General features: G+C 48.0%; 1 protein-coding gene across 2 annotated transcripts in view; it reads right to left on the bottom strand.

Moving 5' to 3' along the window:
- Positions 1-464: 464 nt before the first annotated feature.
- LOC141074257 (antizyme inhibitor 2-like) overlaps positions 465-20,348 on the bottom strand; it is a 211,896-nt gene continuing 192,012 nt past the window's right edge. For both annotated transcript variants that reach the window (XM_073561876.1, XM_073561877.1), the window contains exons 8-9: positions 2,530-2,636; positions 465-1,422 (exon numbers count right to left, since the gene is read on the bottom strand). In XM_073561876.1, coding sequence (XP_073417977.1) covers positions 1,189-1,422; positions 2,530-2,636 — 341 coding nt within the window. In that variant the 3' untranslated portion in view covers positions 465-1,188. The remainder of the gene's footprint in view (positions 1,423-2,529; positions 2,637-20,348) is intronic.

The raw sequence follows: 20,348 nt of genomic DNA, 5'->3' as shown, positions 1-20,348 counted from the left end.
TCACTGAAACGATGTTAGCTGGTCCTTTTAAGGCAGGGCTGCAGTGATGTTGAAATGTGTTTTGGGGGATAAAGTTAATTTTCTAGGCAAATATTGACTTTGCAAGTAATTGCTGTTAAGCTGATCACTCTTTATAACATTCTGGAGTATATGCAAATTGCCATTAGAAAAAATGAAGCAGAAGACTTTGTAAAAATTAATATTTGTGTAATTCTCTAAACTTTTGGCCATGACTGTATATGTCAGGACTAACAATCAACGCATGCTCACCAGAGCAGCAACTAGCTCATGTTCTGAAACTGTTGTCATTGATGTTTTGTTTCAGGGAGGGGATAGACAGAGGCTGCGGCAGTCATCACAGTCTCTCCGCCCTGTTAAAAACTTGTTTGACTATCCCAGCATGCACTAGGATTCTCAAACAAAACAAAGAGGAAGTACTAAAAAAAATAAAGCAGTTAGAGTAATTAGGGAATGGTAGGGACTTTTTAATTAAAAGTATATTTGAAAGCAGATAATATCGTGACATTAAATAGATAGACATTTAGCATTAAAATAAATGTTAGTACCGGACCACCCCTTTAAGCTGTATATAGGAAGGGGCGCCAAACTGAATTTTTGTGTCGGGTGTAGGAAAACCTAGATCCGCCTCTTCCTCCAGATAATATATTATGTTCAGACATCAGCACCACCACTGTATGGATACTTTGACTACGATCTTGTACTGATTGTTTTTTTTTTCTTTCTATCATTACTCTGACTATCTTCAGGGCAAAGCTACTTGTTTAGTATCTGATAAGAAAGGGGTCACTATAATAATAGGATGTTAGGCCGGTTATTTGTATTTCTGACTTTTACCTATGTTTCTTAATTCTAGTGTTGATGTATGCACATAATATATTACCTGGTGGTCAGTCAGAAGTGATATGCAAGGCAATTTATTTTTTTGTACATGCACTATTTATCCTATGAAACCCTTTGATGGATTCCTTTGTGTGATTCTCATAATATTTTTACAATCATAATTTTTTTTTAATATTTATACAATTATTATTCGCTTAAAAATAGAAGATCAACTTGTATGAACTTTTGTTGTCCGAATACTTTTTGAGTTTAGTATAATAGTCCTGAGTCGGACATGGCAGCCATTGGCTACCTCTCTTATAGGTGCTGGATATTTATCGATTATTATTAGAGTTTTTGTAATCGCTTCAACTTGTCTTTACTCAGTGTGTAGTACACAGTTGGTAGCTGGAATCCATTAAATGTAGAAGCCTTTGATAAGCTGTAGGCGCCCATGTTCTGCATTATTATCCAATCGCCTATTTCCAGTTCTGGGAGACAGACCTCTTTCATAATAATGTCTTCGTCTGTGCAGCAAGGTCCCCAAAGTGTAGATACATGGTGTGGTGAATTGTTGTAGTCCTATTCGTGAAGAAAATAGTATAATTAGTATAACCTTGGCATATTTTGGTACATAATATTATCTGTACAGGTGATAAAGTGAATCGGACAGTACATTCTGAACCACAAGCAGCATGAATCAGAGCCTGGCTGTGTTATTGCAGCATCAATATTTATTCTGAAACACTGGTATATTAGAGAGATGCCATACTTTGGAAGGCTGTCCAAGGGACATTCTTCTCGGTTGACCAGCCCAAGGCAGGTCTTGGGCGTCATCTCCCTGCCATGTTCTCTTTGTATGAGAGGTCTTTCCCTATACACACACATAGGAGAGACCTACAGGAGTGGGGTAGGGAGACGATGTCGGGACTGGCCTCCACATTTTTGGGTGTAAAACATGCACGACAACAATAATGCAGCCAGTTACTCATTTAGGTGCCCGTGGTTCAGGCAGCCTCAATAAAGTGTCCCGTTTGCTTTCCCTTCACAACATATGACATACATTTAAAGTGGCATGTACAAGTTTGGGCAAAATTACTGTTATTGTGAACAGTTAAAACAAGTTGAAGATGATATAAAAGAAATGTGTTATCTTTAAATTTAGACCTTTTAGAGATCATTTCAACTTCAACTTGCTTAACGCACACCAAGCCCTCATCTTTCCACGCACATGAGTGCTGATTTAATCAGCCATCAAGTGCCTTTAACAGCAGCGGGTGGAGCAGTGCTCTGCCTGCAGCTGTTAACCTGTTCAATCCTGTCAATCTCTAACAGAGCGATCTAACACATGCGCTATTCCACACTCCCATCAGCACACCCGTGATGTAAGGAATGCTATTTGTAACACAAGTGATCAGATGATCGCAGCTTCACTTCGCTTAAGGGGAAGTATTAAATACAGTGAAAAGTAAAAAAAAAAAAATACAAGTTCAAATCATCCCTATTTTGCCCCATTGAAAATAATACATTTAAGAAACATACACACAAGTTATAGCTTTTGGATGAAGGGGAGGAAAAAAGCAAAAAATTGTCTGGAGTTGAAAGGGGGTTAAGCATCTTTATGAAAGACCTATGCTATGATTCTAGATATGTCATTGGAAGATACAAGCTTATGAAGATGCATTTTACCTTGAGTGGTTTCAATTCTTTTCTGTCTATATAATCAAGTTTTAATGCTCCAAATACTCCATCGTTGAGACAATAAGAGAAATTCCTGGCCTGATTCCCATCTTTGTCTGTCAAAAAAGGTCAGTACATAGCTATATCTTAGTCAGAAGTGATTTCTCTGAAGCATATAGGTAAGTATTATTTCATGAAGTACATGATAGTACCTCAGATACTGGAATTTACACAGTTATATAATGACATATTAGTCCCAGAAGTTCTATTTCCAATTTTAACCTATAATCCCCAATAATCTAGGCCAAAAGTAAAACAAAAGAGTGAAAATAAATTAAATTGTGCAACATGATAAAACATGACAAGTTTATTTATGCCAGTCAATAAGATTATTTGAATTTTCCTAGTTACCTGAGACCTCAATTAATCAAAGCTAATTTGGCATAAATTGCTTTGAAAGTCAAAATATTTTGCCACTTTTGGTGTTTTCACTTCAGTTTCTCCCAGCGGGGTAGGGATACAGTGGGGATGTAACACCACAAGTCCTCTGATTCAGAAATAAGGCCCCTGATTCCCCAAGACCAGCAACTTTCTCATGTGTACTGATGAGGGGCCATGGTGGAGTCAGACCCTCCTGTTTCATTAAAAAGGCACACGCCTCTTAGTGAATCAGGAACGTGTGACAAGTGGCTTGTGCCACAACACAAATCTAGCTGACGGTCTGATTTCCCTCCCTGATGCATGATGTCAAACACAGAGTTATCCAGCAAGCTAATGTCACGCGGACCCGTCCTGTGTGACGCGACCAGCAGGCCGGTAACTGAAAGAACAAGACACGGCACGTGAAACTGTCCTGTGTGACACAGCCCGCAGACCGGTAACTAAAACAAGACAAGGGGAAAAGGGAAACAGTTACAACGGTGGGCCCTGCGATAGGGAGCGGGGACGTGGAGACCTCCTGCACTCCCCTGAGTCAGTGTCCCTCACACTCCTAATGTTCCCTAGGCCGGTTCCGCACCAGGCGCCGATCAGGATACCTGTCACCCTAGCACACCCTACACCTATCCCTTGCTAGGGAGCTGGGTGATGCAGGCACTGGCCCCACCGCTGTACTAATACACACCAGGGAAAAATACAGACGGGAAACACCACTTAGCTTTGCTCTGTTGCTCTTGCTCCCAGCAACAGAGTCCACCACCAGAATGCAGCTTTCCTTCTGAATAGCTGCCACCAAGCTCTGTCAGAGCTGCAAGGAAATCCTCTCTGACTCCTTCCACAACAGGGCTCTGACTGAACTGCCAGGACCTCTCTAGATCCTCCCTCCACCAAGGATGGTTGAAATGAACACTATCACCAACAGTGATTGCAACACCTGACACTCTTTTATAGGTAAGAGCCAGCAATCACACCTGCTTTATATCACATGCACTAAACTAAAGAAACCACAGTGCAATGACGCTCACCACCACCGGGGGCAAACTAGAACAAAAGACACCACTGTGTAATAATCCTAATGGCCACCGGGGGCAAAACCAAACTTGAGCACACAGCATTAGGAAAAAAAAAGGTTACATGTGCTTTTATCTGTCATGATCCAGCATGGATCATGACAGCTAAACAGGCTGGTGTGGGACCAGAGAATCATCATTTTAATGAATGACAAATGTTCTGCAGCATCCAACATCTTTTAGGGTTAAGACCTGGAGAGTGGATATAAAGTACCCAAAACATAGCACTCAGGGGAGGTATATAAAAATGGTAATTTTATTCAAAATTCAATATATCTAATAACAAAACATGAATCAAAATGGTAAAGAAATGAGACATGTACCAGGAGACAATCAAAGGAGGAAAGTACTCAAGTGGTGGAATGGAGTAGTAGCAGGTTATATGGTAGCAGAGTAATAATATAGTAAATGGGTCTAAGCAGAGACCCAGAATGTCAGACTGGTAATTGAATGTCTTCATGTATGGTCTGCATGTAGTGCAGACCATAACAGCCATTAAAACAGCCATAAGGCAACCAAAAGGTATATAGGGTTTATAGCTTACCAATAGTGTGGTATAAAACTCCCTGACGCTCATTTTGCGAATGTGCTTTATAAAGGGGAGTGTCTCATCTTATCTTTTATATCATGTGGCCAGAAAACCAGCAAATCCTATGCCGCGCATGTTACTAACAACCAGGTCCCAACTGCCTTGTATTCGGGTACTCGGCTGACGTCATGGAGTCACTTCCTCCAAACACACACCGGAGCTGAGTGCCCAAATACAATGCAGATGGGACCTGGGGGCGGTGGTGACATGCACGTCATAGGATTCACTGGTTTTCTGGTCACATGATATAAATGATCAAACGAGGTAAGAAAAGACACACTCCCCTTGATAAAGCACATCCGCGAAACACGCGATGGGGCGTCTGTGGTACCATGGACGGAAGTTTTATACAACATTTTGGGTAAGCTATAAACTCTAGATAACTTTTGGTTGTCTTAGTGGCTATTATGGTCTGCACTACATGCACTTTATTACCAGTCTGACATCTTGGGTCTCTGTTTAGACCCATTTACTATATTATTACTCTACTACCCTATAGCCTGCTACTAGTGCACTCCACCACTCATTTTTACTTGAGCACTTTTCTCCTTTGAGTGTTTCTGTCACGGTCCCCGATCCCCCTGTCACGCTCCCAGCCCTGCGCCCCCGTGCGCGCAGCGATACTCACCTCGTCCGGCAGCCGCGCTCCCTCCAGCAGCCTCGCTTCCTCCAGCCCCGGCGTCGGCCTCTCCCTTCCTCCGGCCCACGGCTGGTGACGTCACCGCGGGTCCCGCGCATGCGCAGTAGGTCGCGGCCGGTCCTCCGCCGCTAAGCTGGGTTCCGGCGGTGCCCTGCCCCAATTGCACCGCCGGACCAATGGGGCCTCAGCAGCAGCCATATCAGGCCGCCCTCACTTAGTGGAGGCGCCTGACCGTGGTTGTTTCCTTCTGCGCCTCAGGCCCTGTGTACTCCGCTGGAATCCGGCTCGCTGCCTAACCTCTGTGCTTGCTTCCAGCCCTGCTCCAGTCCTGTGTCCGTGCCCGTACCTGTCTTGTGTCCGTGCCTGTTCCAGTCCTGTCTCCGCGCCTGTTCCAGTCCTGTCTCCGAGCCTGTTCCAGTCCTGTCTCCGTGCCTGTTCCAGTCCTGTCTCCGTGCCTGTTCCAGTCCTGTGTCCGTGCCTGTTCCAGTCCTGTCTCCGTGCCTGTTCCAGTCCTGTCTCCGTGCCTGTTCCAGTCCTGTCTCCGTGCCTGTTCCAGTCCTGTCTCCGTGCCTGTTCCAGTCCTGTCTCCGTGCCTGCTCCAGTCCTGTCTCCGTGCCTGCTCCAGTCCTGTCTCTGTGCCTGTTCCAGTCCTGTGTCCGTGCCTGCTCCAGTCCTGTCTCCGTGCCTGTTCCAGTCCAGTGTCCGTGCCTGTTCCAGTCCAGTGTCCGTGCCAGCTCCAGTCCTGTGTCCTTGCCTGTTCAAGTCCTGTGTCCGTGCCTGCTCCAGTCCTGTGTCCGTGCCTGCTCCAGTCCTGTCTCCGTGCCTGTTCCAGTCCAGTGTCCGTGCCTGTTCCAGTCCAGTGTCCGTGCCAGCTCCAGTCCGGTAACCGTGCCTGTTCAAGTCCTGTGTCTGTTCCTGCTCACGCCCTGTGCACCATTCCGAGCCGCCCCTCTTGGTTCCGGCTGCCGTGGCATTCGAGTCTCTGGTCTTGCGCCTAACGATCCCTGTATAGGGGTCGGTCACACCAGGTTGCTCGTCCGGGGTCCCTCGGTGCCACGGTCCAGAGGGTCCACTCCAGGGTATTCCTCCTCACAGTCTGTGGCGCTAACAGTACGGTCAGGCCATGGATCCCGCCGGTGCTGCCGCTCCCGGTCAAAAGGAGCTTCTCTTTTTACGGGAGAACCAGGGGCGCATTATGTCGGTCATGAAGGCCATGGAGTCCCGCTTGTCCACTCTCCAGGCGGCCGATCCGGGGAATGCCGCACAGCTGGCCGGCCTCCAGCAGGAGTTGAGCCAGCAGCGGGACGCTCAGTCCCACATTTTGTCATATATGGCCTCGGTAGATAGCCGTCTGGGAGATCTCCAGTCCGCCGCTGCGGCCTCGGCCGCCATCCCCAGTCCCGCTCCGTTCCCCTCTCCTCGCCTTGCCAAACCACCCCGATACGCTGGGGACCCCAGACAGTGTAGAGGGTTCCTAAACCAGTGTGGCTTGCATTTTGAGCTTCAGCCTCAACAGTATCCTTCCGATCGGGCCAAGGTGGCCTTCATCATGTCCCATCTGGAGGGAGAGGCCTTATCTTGGTTAAATCCGCTCTGGGAGAGGGACGATCCTATTGTTTCTAACATCCCGCTCTTCTTTGACACCTTTCGTAAGGTGTTCGATGAGCCTGGACGGGTAGCCTCGCTTACCGAATCTCTTTTCAACCAACACCAGGGCTCCCTGACTGTTGGTCAATACGCCATTCGGTTCCGCACCATGTCCTCCGAATTGAGTTGGAATAACGCGGCATTGGTCGGGGCCTTTTGGCGTGGGTTGTCGGGCAGAAGGCAGAATTAAGGACGAGTTGGCGGGGAGTGATACCCCCACCAACCTCGAGGACCTCATCTCCCTGGCCACTCGAATTGACCTCAGGTTCCAGGAGCGCGCCCGGGAAACGGCGAGGGATAGGAGGCCCATTAGGCCGGCCCAGATCGCTAGCCGGTCCTTTAATCCTTGTCCGCCTGGTCCTGGACATACTCCGCCCCCTGAGCCCATGCAGGTAGATCGGGTCCGGATGGCTGAGAGACGTCAGAGGGAGAGACGGGAGCAAGGGCTTTGTCTTTACTGTGGAGGGGCATCCCACTTCATCCGCTCTTGTCCTGAGAGACCGGGAAACTCTTCCACCTAGGCCAGGTAAGAGAGGCCTTCCTAGGTGATTATGATTCCTCTCAGGCCCTCACACTTTCCGTTCTTCTGCTTTCAGGGGGGAGGCGTGGGTCCGAGGTGGCCTATGTGGATTCGGGCTCAGCAGGCAACTTCATCCGGCGTGAAGTGGTGGACAAATATCGGATTCACGTGGTCTCCCTGAAGAACCCTCGGATTATCGCTTCCGTTGATGGCCGACCGTTGTTGGACTCCATCACCACGGTCACAGAAGAGGTAATCTTGCAAGTCGGTGCCCTCCACCGTGAAAAAGTAGCCTTCTATGTGCTGCCCGACTTGTCTCATGCCATTCTCCTCGGTCTCCCGTGGTTACGGACACACCAGCCGGTTCTCAACTGGTCGACCGGGGAGGTCTTGCGCTGGGGAGACCCGTGTCATGGTCACTGTCTGAACCCCATTCAGCCAGTGGTTCCCGTTCGCCCACCTCAGGATCTCTCTGGGCTTCCTTCCGCCTATTGGGCTTATGCAGACGTTTTCGACAAGAAGGAGTCGGAGGTTCTTCCACCGCATCGAGCCTTCGACTGCCCGATTGAGCTTATCCCCGGTTCTACTCCTCCCAGGGGCAGGATCTACCCGCTGTCCCCTGCAGAATCCGCCGCCATGTCCGAATACGTCACGGAGAACCTTGCCAAGGGATTCATTCGGAAGTCTTCATCTCCTGCCGGCGCCGGGTTCTTTTTCGTTAAAAAGAAAGACGGTTCGCTGCGCCCATGTATCGATTATAGAGGATTGAACAACATCACTATCAAAAACCGGTACCCACTTCCTCTTATCCCGGAGTTGTTTGACCGTCTCAGGGGGGCACGCATCTTCTCCAAACTGGATCTCAGGGGGGCATACAACCTCATCCGCACCGGCGATGAATGGAAGACCGCCTTTAACACCCGTGACGGTCATTATGAGTACTTGGTGATGCCATTCGGTCTGTGCAATGCCCCGGCGGTGTTCCAGGAGTTCGTCAATGAAATCTTCCGAGACCTCCTGTACTCCTGTGTCGTAGTCTGCCTGGATGACATTCTGGTCTTCTCCCCGGATCTTCCATCCAACAGGAGGACTGTCCGCCTTGTTCTTCGGCGTCTTCGAGAGAATCGTCTATATGCCAAGATGGAGAAGTGCCTGTTCGAACAGACCTCCCTGCCTTTTCTGGGCTACATCATCTCCGATGCCGGGCTTCAGATGGATCCCGAGAAACTCTCCGCCATTCTCAAGTGGCCTCGCCCCGCTGGCTTAAGAGCTATTCAACGTTTCTTGGGCTTCGCGAACTACTATCGGCAGTTCATTCCGCACTTCTCCTCGCTCTCCAGGCCGATCTCGGCCCTTACCCGAAAGGGGATCTCTGCCAACTCCTGGACACCTGAAGCCGAAGAGGCCTTCCAGTTGCTAAAACAAGCTTTTTCCACAGCTCCCGTATTGATCCGTCCTGAGAGCGGCAAGCCTTTCGTGCTGGAGGTGGACGCTTCCTCGACTGGCGCCGGGGCTGTCTTGTCCCAGAGGACCGGTTCGGGCCGCCTACGTCCTTGTGGCTTTTTCTCCAGAGCCTTTTCGCCGGCAGAGTGTAACTATTCGATTGGCGACCGTGAGCTTCTGGCCATGAAGTTGGCATTGGAGGAGTGGCGTCACCTTCTGGAAGGAGCAGTTCACCCTTTTATTGTTTACTCTGACCACAAAAATCTAGCCTACCTCCAGACCGCCCAGAGACTCAATCCTCGACAGGCTAGATGGTCTCTGTTTTTTGCCCGCTTTGATTTCGAGCTGCACTTCCGCCCTGGAGACAAGAACGCTAAAGCCGATGCTCTATCCAGAGTCTTTCAACCAACTGAATCTGGGGAGGAACCTTCCCATGTTATTGAGCCTACGAAGATAATCACAGTGGCTCCGTTGTCTCTGCTTTCTCCACCTCCGGGCAAGACTCTCGTACCAGAGGACGTTAAGAGGAGAGTTCTTCTGTGGGGGCATTCCTCCAAACTGGCTGGTCATGCCGGAATTGGGAAGACCCTGGCCCTCATAACGCGGTATTATTGGTGGCCCACTCTCCGTCAAGATGTGGCAGACTTTGTCGCCTCCTGTTCCTCCTGTGCTAGGAATAAGACACCCCGTCGTCCTCCATTTGGCCTGCTGCTTCCCCTGCCGGTACCGAAGTCGCCTTGGGAGAATATCGCCATGGACTTTATCACGGATCTGCCCCGTTCGTCTGGCTGTACGGTGATTCTTGTGGTAGTGGACCGCTTTTCTAAAATGGCGCATTTCATTCCGCTAAGCGGCCTCCCTTCCGCACCCGGATTAGCCAAGATCTTCGTCCATCAGATTTTCAGACTACATGGTCTACCTGAACGAATTGTCTCTGATCGTGGGGTACAGTTTACGGCAAAATTTTGGAGAGCACTTTGCAAACTTCTGGATATTTCCTTGGATTTTTCTTCTGCCTATCATCCACAAACCAATGGGCAAGCGGAACGAACTAACCAGATCCTGACTGCATACCTTCGGCATTTTTCCAACGGCCACCAGGATAATTGGGCTGATCTGCTTCCTTGGGCGGAATTCGCCTACAACAATCATGCCGGCGAATCCTCTACTAAATCGCCCTTTTTTGTGGTATTCGGCAAACACCCTAACATACCTCTTCCTGTCGCTCCAACCTCTGAAGTACCGGCAGCCAACTCCTTGTTCCAGGAATTCTCTGAAATCTGGTCCGAGACCAACTCCACTCTCAAAAGGGCCAGTGAGCGAATGAAGAACCACGCAGACAAGAGGAGGCTGGATCCTCCACCGTTTCACATTGGGGATAAGGTCTGGCTCTCATCCAAGTACATTCGACTGAAACTACCCTCTTATAAGCTGGGCCCCCGGTACATAGGTCCTTTTGAGGTCCTGGATCGAGTCAATGAAGTCGCCTACAAATTGAGGTTGCCTGCTTCGCTCCGTATCCCGAACACCTTCCACGTCTCCCTCCTGAAACCTGTGGTCCTGAATCAATTCCATCCTTCAACCACTCCAGCTCCTCAGCCTGTGGGCTCGGATGATACTTTCGAAGTGAGGGATATTCTCGCCATGAGGAGAGTTAGAGGGAGGACCTTTTTCCTTGTTGACTGGGAGGGGTTTGGTCCTGAGGAGAGATCCTGGGAGCCCCGGGAGAACATCAACGCCCCCCACATTCTCAGGAAATTTTTTGCCAACCGCAGCGGGGGGCGGCTTAATGGGGGGTACTGTCACGGTCCCCGATCCCCCTGTCACGCTCCCAGCCCTGCGCCCCCGTGCGCGCAGCGATACTCACCTCGTCCGGCAGCCGCTCTCCCTCCAGCAGCCTCGCTTCCTCCAGCCCCGGCGTCGGCCTCTCCCTTCCTCCGGCCCACGGCTGGTGACGTCACCGCGGGTCCCGCGCATGCGCAGTAGGTCGCGGCCGGTCCTCCACCGCTAAGCTGGGTTCCGGCGGTGCCCTGACCCAATTGCACCGCCGGACCAATGGGGGCTCAGCAGCAGCCATATCAGGCCGCCCTCCCTTAGTGGAGGCGCCTGACCGTGGTTGTTTCCTTCTGCGCCTCAGGCCCTGTGTACTCCGCTGGAATCCGGCTCGCTGCCTAACCTCTGTGCTTGCTTCCAGCCCTGCTCCAGTCCTGTGTCCGTGCCCGTACCTGTCCTGTGTCCGTGCCCGTTCCAGTCCTGTCTCCGCGCCCGTTCCAGTCCTGTCTCCGAGCCCGTTCCAGTCCTGTCTCCGAGCCCGTTCCAGTCCTGTCTCCGAGCCCGTTCCAGTCCTGTCTCCGAGCCCGTTCCAGTCCTGTCTCCGAGCCCGTTCCAGTCCTGTGTCCGTGCCCGTTCCAGTCCTGTGTCCGTGCCTGTTCCAGTCCTGTCTCCGTGCCTGCTCCAGTCCTGTCTCCGTGCCTGTTCCAGTCCTGTCTCCGTGCCTGCTCCAGTCCTGTCTCCGTGCCTGTTCCAGTCCAGTGTCCGTGCCTGTTCCAGTCCAGTGTCCGTGCCAGCTCCAGTCCTGTGTCCTTGCCTGTTCAAGTCCTGTGTCCGTGCCTGCTCCAGTCCGGTCTCCGTGCCTGTTCCAGTCCAGTGTCCGTGCCTGTTCCAGTCCAGTGTCCGTGCCAGCTCCAGTCCAGTGTCCGTGCCTGCTCCAGTCCGGTAACCGTGCCTGTTCAAGTCCTGTGTCTGTTCCTGCTCACGCCCTGTGCACCATTCCGAGCCGCCCCTCTTGGTTCCGGCTGCCGTGGCATTCGAGTCTCTGGTCTTGCGCCTAACGATCCCTGTATAGGGGTCGGTCACACCAGGTTGCTCGTCCGGGGTCCCTCGGTGCCACGGTCCAGAGGGTCCACTCCAGGGTATTCCTCCTCACAGTCTGTGGCGCTAACAGTTTCCTTGTACATGTCTCATGTCTTTTCCCATTTGATTCATGTTTTGTTATTAGTTGTATTGAGTTTTGAATAAAATTACCATTTTTATATACCTCCTGTGAGTGGTGTGTTTTGGGTACTTTTTATCCGCTCTCTATGTCTAATAGTTATAACACACCCATGTCTCTGTTAATGATAGGAATAGTGTTTTCCTTACCTTAAGGTCCCTAACAGATTTTTGATATGTTTATGGACATTGCTTCTGTTATCTTTTAGGGTTACAGGGTTTGCACAAATGATAGTTGATACCTTGTAGCTCATAATGACACACTCACCCTTATACCCCCATATACTTATACTGCCCACATATACTGCATTGTATTGTATATGGTATAAATTGCTGAATTTCCACCACTTTCTCATGCTCCTGAATGCCCCATGTGAACTGCATTGTATTATATATAGTATGCATTGCTTACCCATCTTCTTGTATCCACAATTGTACTTCATCTTGTTATCTTTACCACACATCTAAGTGGTCTATATAACCCCTTCCCCCTTTTATGACCTTTGCTTAACTCAGTACATCTGGCCTGGGCAGTCACACCCCACTTTCACTCACACCTGATTGTTCTTAGCTGCACATATATTCAGCAGCATGTGTCTGCTCCAGACGTAGTCGGCTCCATCTATTTCAAAATCCATATTTCAAAGTACAGATTTCTAAGTACAATACTCTGAATTAGACTAGAATTCTACTGGAATTTGACTGCAAGGTAACGGACTATAACACCACTACAATGTTTCAGCTTCTTTTTACAATCATCCCCATACTACTCTATTTTTCCCTAACTCCTGTAATCCCCCCTTCTAGTAAGGAACTTTTCATCTCCCCCTTCATCCTTCCCAGCCATCTCACCTCTTCGTCAGAACTGTTCCTCCACATACAATCCTTTTTCTCCAGACACACACGGCCACATCATGTCCTATCCTGCTCCCACCTTCTAATGCTCTGTCTGCTACTCCTCATTGCTGGCGACGTATCCCATAATCCTGGACCTCCTCAACACATCCCTACACTCACTTGCAACACCCTGCCACGATCCTCTACATTTCTTCGCAACCATGATAACCTCATACCTATTCATCCTGCCCCCACTTCCTCAACCCCCTTACCTGGAGCCTTATGGAACGCACGTTCTGTCTGCAACAAACTATCATTTATCCATGACCTCTTTATCACCAACAAACTCTCCTTCCTTGCTATCACTGAAACCTGGCTCACTCCCTCTGACACAACCTCTGCAGCTGCACTTTTACTATGGTGGATTCCATCTCTCTCACACCCCTTGCCCCAGCAACAAACGTGGTGGAGGAGTTCGCTTGCTCCTGTCTGATACCTGCTCCTTTACCCCAATTCCTCTGCCACCCTCCGCTCCTTTTCCCTCGTTCGAGGTGCACTCCGTCCGCATCTATTCCCCCTCCAACCGGCTGTCAGCTACTGCCCCCCAGAACTAGCCATCTCCACCTTTCTTGACCACTTCACCACCTGGCTACTCCATTTCCTTTCTGCTGACATCCCCACCATCGTCATGGGCGATTTCAACATCCCCATTGACACTTCCACCCCGGCTGCCTCTAAACTTCTATCGCTCACGGCTTCCCTCGGCATCACTCAATGGTCCTCTGCGGCCACTCACAAAGATGGTCACATGCTGGACCTTATCTTCACCTGTCTCTGTTCCCTCACTAATCTCAATAACTCACCCCTCCCCCTGTCTGACCACAACCTACTGACATTCTCTTCCCTCTCCTACTCCGCAATCCCCGCTCCATAAACCCACTCACCCTCGCAGGAATCTCAAACACCTCAATTTACAATCACTCTGAGTCCCTTCTCCCTCTTACAGACATGGCTTCCCTTCATGACACAGACGCTGCTGCCACTTTTTATAACACCACAATAACAGCAACACTTGATTCGGCTGCCCCCCTCACGTAGAGCAAAACTCGAATAATCAACAGGCAGCCCTGGCTGACCAGCCTGACCAAAGAACTGAAATGGGTTTCCAGGGCCGCTGAGCGGAGATGGAAGAGAACCCATTCTACTGAGCACTTCAACGCATACAAGAAGTCCCTTGCCAGCTTTAAGTCCACACTCTCTGCCGCAAAACAAACTTACTTCGCATCTCTCATATCCTCCCTGGCTCACAACCCTAAACAGGTCTTCAACACTTTCAATTCTCTACTCCGTCCCACAGCACCTCCTCCCTCTCCTCTCATTTCTGCTGAAGACTTTGCCTCCTTCTTTAAGCAGAAGATCGATACGATCAGACAAAACTTTGGCCCGCAGAGCCCAATGCCCCTCTTAGCCGCTCAGCCCTATTCTGCAAAAGCCAGCTTCTCAACCATGACAGAAGATCAGCTCTCCACCCTTCTGTCAAGATCACAGCTTACCACTAGTGCCCTTGACCCACTCCCGTCCCACCTCATCCCTAACTTGGCCACAGTCTTCATCCCATCTCTAACACACCTCTTCAACCTTTCACTTACAAATGGTGTCTTTCCTTCATCCTTCAAACATGCCTTAATCACACCCATCCTCAAAAAGCCCTCCCTTGACCCATCTCTGTGTCTAACTATCGCCCGATATCTCTTCTCCCTTACTCCTCAAAACTACTGGAACAGCATGTATATCTTGAACTGTCCTCCCTCTTTGACCGGTTACAATCTGGCTTCCAACCGCATCACTCAACTGAAACTGTCCTAACTAAAGTCACTAACGACTTACTAACCGCCAAGACCAAGCGACACTACTCTGTCCTCCTTCTCCTGGACCTGTCCTCTGCCTTCGACACCGTGGACCATTCCCTCCTGCTACAGATTCTCTCATCTCTTGGCATCACAGACTTGGCCCTATCCTGGATCTCGTCATATCTAACAGACTGAACATTCAGTGTCTCCTTCTCACACCCCACCTCCTCACCTCGCCCCCCGTCTGTAGGTGTTCCTCAAGGCTCTGTCCTAGGACCCCTACTATTCTCCATCTATACCTTCGGCTTGGGACAGCTCATAGAATCCCACGGTTTGCAGTATCACCTCTACGCTGATGACACGCAGATCTACCTATCTGGACCCAACCTCACCTCCTTACTGATCGAAATCCCACAATGTCTGTCATCTCCGCCTTCTTCTCTGCTCGCTTTCTCAAACTGAACATGGACAAAACAGAATTCATAATCTTTCCCCCATCTCACTCTACCCCTCCACCAGACCTATCCATCAATGTCAACGGCTGCTCTCTTTCCCCAATCCCGCATGCTCGGTGCCTTGGGGTGATCCTCGACTCTGCGCTCTCTTTCAAACCACATATCCAAGCCCTCGCCTCCTCCTGCCACCTCAAACTCAAAAATATCTCCCGGATCCGCTCATTCCTCAACCACGAAACCACAAAAACACTAGTGCATGCTCTTATCATCTCCTGCCTCGACTACTGCAACCTCTACTCTCTGGCCTCCCCTCTAGCACTCTGGCACCACTCCAGTCCATCCTACACTCTGCTACCTGACTAATCCACCTGTCTCCCCGCTACTCCCCAGCCTTCCCCCTATGCCAGGCCCTTCACTGGCTTCCTATTGCCCAGAGGCTCCAATTCAAAACCCTAACAATGACATACAAAGCCATCCACATCCTGTCTCCTCCATACATCCGTGACATGGTCTCCAGATACCTACCCGCACGCAACCTTCGATCATCTCAAGATCTCCTTCTCTACTCTCCCCTTATCTCTTCTTCCCACAACCGCATACAAGACTTCTCCCGTGCTTCCCCCATACTCTGGAACTCTCTGCCGCAACACATCAGACTCTCACCATGAACGGAAACCTTCAAGAAGAACCTGAAGACCCACCTGTTCTGACCAGCCAACAGCCTGCAATGATCCTCGGTCTACTGAACCACGGCATGACCTGCTCTACCCTCTCCTACTGTATCCTCACCCTTCCCTGTAGACTGCGAGCCCTCGTGGGCAGGGTCCCCTCTCCTTATGTACTTGTGGGGCCCTTGTCTTACACATGTTTATTATACTTGTCTATATTTCCACTTTTCACATGTAAAGCGCCATGGAATACAAATGCACAATAATAATAATACTGTAGATAGCTGTCATCTCCCATACACAGGAATGCTTGTTCTGCTGCACACTCCTGTGTTCTCTATGAGAGAGCTGTAGATAGACATCTCTGACTGTTGCTTATTTCTTAGAGAACAAGAAGACCAGCAGTCCGAAATCATATCTTTCTGTTACCTGACTATCACAATTCTGTTGTCGGATTACCCGGCTGTCCTTAACGCTTGGGGCACACTAGTTATTCTTGCTTTCCAGATTACTTCTGATGGTGAAGACACTGAGGCCACGTACCTTGCTGAACTCCTGAATCAGCCCTATATCTATCCCCCTCCCCTACCCAGAGAAGTGGGGAGTAATAGTGTATGTATATACAAAAATCAGACTAACAAGGAAGGATGTACAGGGATAAATGAAAATACCTATCATACAAACATGCACTCACAAACAACAGAGAGGAACACTGGGGAGAATAGGAAAGAAAGCCAAATAGGAAAGAATGAGGATTTGCACACAGCTGAAACACCAAGCAACAGTCACAGATCAACTGTCCAAACACCTCTACCAGCAACCGACTCCTCCACTGCACACCAGGCAGTAAAAAACTAACACTGGCAATCCAGATTGCCAGAAGCCAGTATCTATAGGAGAGGAGTGGTCAATACTCAATAGCTGAGATCATCCAAGCTGGAAAGCTTCAAAGACTCTAGGCCAAACAGTTTAACGCCTGCATTGCAAACAGAAACCTGCACCATGTAATATGATGGAGACATGCTTTTAATCAGTGCAGGAGTAGGAGAAATCAGACACTGCGGTCTTCTGGTCCCTCTCTGTTGTGGTAAACCTGTGACACTGACATTATCTATCTGGAAACTTGAGGCTCCTACACATGAGGCTGTTGGCGGAAGCTATTCTAATGTGTACGGGAACCTTTACACCTCATCTCAAGGGGAAGTCTAGATCGAGATTCCAGTGTCTACATTAGCTCTTGGGAAACAGAACTTGGGGAGACAATAGTATAAGACGATTGGGTCAAAGAATTTATCTTCGTACATAAGCTGCTCACTGCCTGCTCAATACATGCAAAACAAAACCCCTATAAACTACAGTACTTATACTTTCTTCATTCCAGTTCTCCACCTGGATCAGATCATTCTTGGACGGCTTGCAGAGAGGAGAGCACCATGATTAACATTTGGTGGCGTTGTTCCACCTTAAAACCATTTAGGGATAGGGATGAGATGCTATTATTACTCTTTACATCTATATCCAAGTCTCCTATTGCTCATGTGTTCTCTTACATACTGTATATAACAAAATGGAGCCTGGCTAACTTCTATCTGTATATAAAATCAATAATAAGATTGAAACTAAAGATACTGTTCAATAAGTGCCTCGTGGATTTCCATGGATGAAGAATATTTCTAAATTCCCACAACCCAAATACATAGGAGGTAATTTATAAAAAAGGTTCAATCAGCTCTTTGTTGGCAAGAGTTTGTAAAGGCCAAAGGTCAACCATTTTTATTCCATTTTGTACTCCTTAACTGGGTTGTCTGATCTTTGGATAAAAGCCTGCAGTCACTCTGTGACTGCAGATTTATGAATCCTTACAGTGGGTATAAGGGGTGTACCGGGACCGGGTGATACTCCACTCCCTTCCTTGAAGTAGATATAGCTTTGTATGTAAAATTGTATATACATATATTTATCTGTTGCTGCTATGTGTATAGGAATATATGTTGTATAGTGTAATTTACATAAATGTACCGGGTGGGCCATTTATATGGATACACCTAAATAAAATGGGAATGGTTGGTGATATCAACTTCCTGTTTGTGGCACATTTAGTATATGGGAGGGGGAAAACTTTAAAAATGGGTGGTGACCATGGCAGCCATTTTTTTTTTAAACTTCTTTATTATATGATTTGACATCTTAATGTGCAATCAAATATACATCAGAAACCAGACATTATATGCATAGATCTTGACAATACAATGTTGCTCTCATCCACTTTCAATTTAACCTTTTGAATGTTACAACAATACTTCATTTGAACCATATATAGCAATGAAACTTTAAACAAATATTATGACCTCAAGATCCTCAAATTACTAGCTACATCCTCAAGATTGTACCATATTTTACCTTTAAATGCTACCATTAATTGACTGATCTCTGCTTGTGAATAACTACATTCAATAAAAGTCCTCTATTTTTTGAAAAAAAATTTCAGTATTCTTTTGTTTTTGGGATTCTGTATCTATTTTGTCCATCAACATTAGGGATTTTATAGTATCTATCAGTTCTGAAACACTCGGTGGTTTCTTCTCCAGCCAGTGTCTCAAGATACATTTCTTAACTGCCAGCAAAACAATATGTACAGCATCGGGAGCACTATATATTTTATTATTAGATTCACTTATCAGGCTAATGAAATACACATGCCTGTACATTTTTGGGTATCTCAACCTTCCAGATTCTCTGTATGTATTTAATTACCTCGGCCCAGAATATTCATGGCGGCCATTTTGAAGTCGGCTATTTTGGATCCAACTTTATTTTTTTCAATGGGAAGAGGGTCATGTGACACATCAAACTTATTGAGAAGTTCACAAGAAAAACAATGGTGTGCTTGGTTTTAATGTAACTTTATTATTTCATGAGTTATTTACAAGTTTCTCTTTGTTTACAGCCATTGACATGTCGCAGAGGTTAACACATGTGGAGCAAATAGATATTGTGTTTATGTCTGGTGAACGCAGTACCCGGGTCATTGCAGCAGATTTCAATGCAAGACACCCTATGCAAGAAAACTGTCACCATTCCCATTTTATTTAGGTGTATCCATATAAATGCCCACCCAAAAAAAGTTTGTCTCATCACTGACATAATGTTCTGTGTAAACTGAGGGTCCTGTTCCAATTTTTGTTTTGCCCATTCTGCAAATTTAGCGTGCCGATCTGGGTCACCAACCATTCCCATTTTATTTAGGTGTATCCATATAAATGGCTCACTCTGTAGATTTTGTAGGGAAAGTGCAGTACCTTAGTTAAGTCACTAGTTGGGGCACACTATAGTTCAGTATCAAGAGGCCTGTATATAGTTATTTAGGAGGAGTTAACCGTGTGTAAGATAGAGGATTTTCCTGATCCTAGCCAGTAGGGCGTTGGAGCCCGTATAGAGCGGCTGTATAGGGCAGACAGCTCCTTATCATTAAAAGCAAGGAATCCAGCCGTCCAGGGCCCAGTGGGACAGAAGTGCAGCCGAAGCAGCAGCGGTGACAGCAGTGGTGGAACAGAAGCTACAGCAGAGGTCACAACAGTATGGGGATGCAGGTCGCTCTAAAACATGGCAGCTTACTGTATGGGCAGATGCCCTCATGTCTGGGGTGAAACGGATGAGGGAACTCCTGAGTGCAGTGAGTCTGAACAGGGAGGACACTGTGGTACCAGATGAGATGGTAGGACCCGGGCACGTACTGAAGGACGTAGGAAAGAGTGCTGGGAAAGTGAAGAATGTGGACTGTATGGAACCCTATGCCGATGTTGTATCTAATAAGGATGTGCTGCAAAAAGAAAGAAGTAAAGTTCTACGTTTTAAGTTGCAACTGGACTGTGTCTCTGTTTGTGTGCAAACGACTGGAGGGGGTCTTAAGCAACATAGAGAAGACTCTGAAGGTGTGGAGAGTAGAGGCAAGTACTCTGATAAAGGGACATTTTTTGTATGTGACGGGAGACCAGGGCACGCAAGAGCAGATATCAACCACGAGTCCAGCCCTGGTGCTCCCTCACATGTGCATACCACACACTTTCAGGATCCTCCGGTATTGAGGCCAAGAGCACGCGGTCATGTTACTATAAGTATGCAATTTTTCTACTTTCGACCACATTCCAACTAGATGTAATCGTCCTTACTCTATCACTTCCATTCAGTGAGGCTGAGCTCATTTAGTGACTACATGAACACATGCATGCAAATCGGGCTCTTCCACCCGGCTCTGGGGTTGTGTCCGCTGCCTTTTACATCTTTTAGTGAGTGTCTCTTCATTTGGTCTTCTCTGGCATTGGCCCTTATTAGACTCTTTTGGCGCTGACAGTTTATGTGCATACACACGTTGTTACCTGGCTCATGCTTACTTGCCAAATGCCCTATATACTTTGACCATTTTATTTTTGAGCTATCTCCCTCTGCATTCATACCTTTACCTAGGATATACACTTGTTATTAACCCTTTATTGTCTCGGTATTTATGCATATATGGGCAGCGGCGTCCCCCTTTATGTCGCACCTGGATTATCCTGCTATATATTTTTGTCATGTCTATTTATTCAGTCTATTGTTGTAAGTCCTTTACATATACTCAGTAAAGTGACACTTCTTTTCTAGATTTATTACCTAGTAGCTCGTAATTTCTCTTGTTTCATA

The sequence above is a fragment of the Dendrobates tinctorius genome, unplaced genomic scaffold (assembly GCF_039654945.1).
Source record: "Dendrobates tinctorius isolate UK_male_01 unplaced genomic scaffold, ASM3965494v1 ptg000331l, whole genome shotgun sequence".
NCBI lineage: Eukaryota > Metazoa > Chordata > Amphibia > Anura > Dendrobatidae > Dendrobates > Dendrobates tinctorius.
Note: the sequence above shows the minus strand (reverse complement) of the source record. Positions and strands in the feature narration are given on the sequence as shown.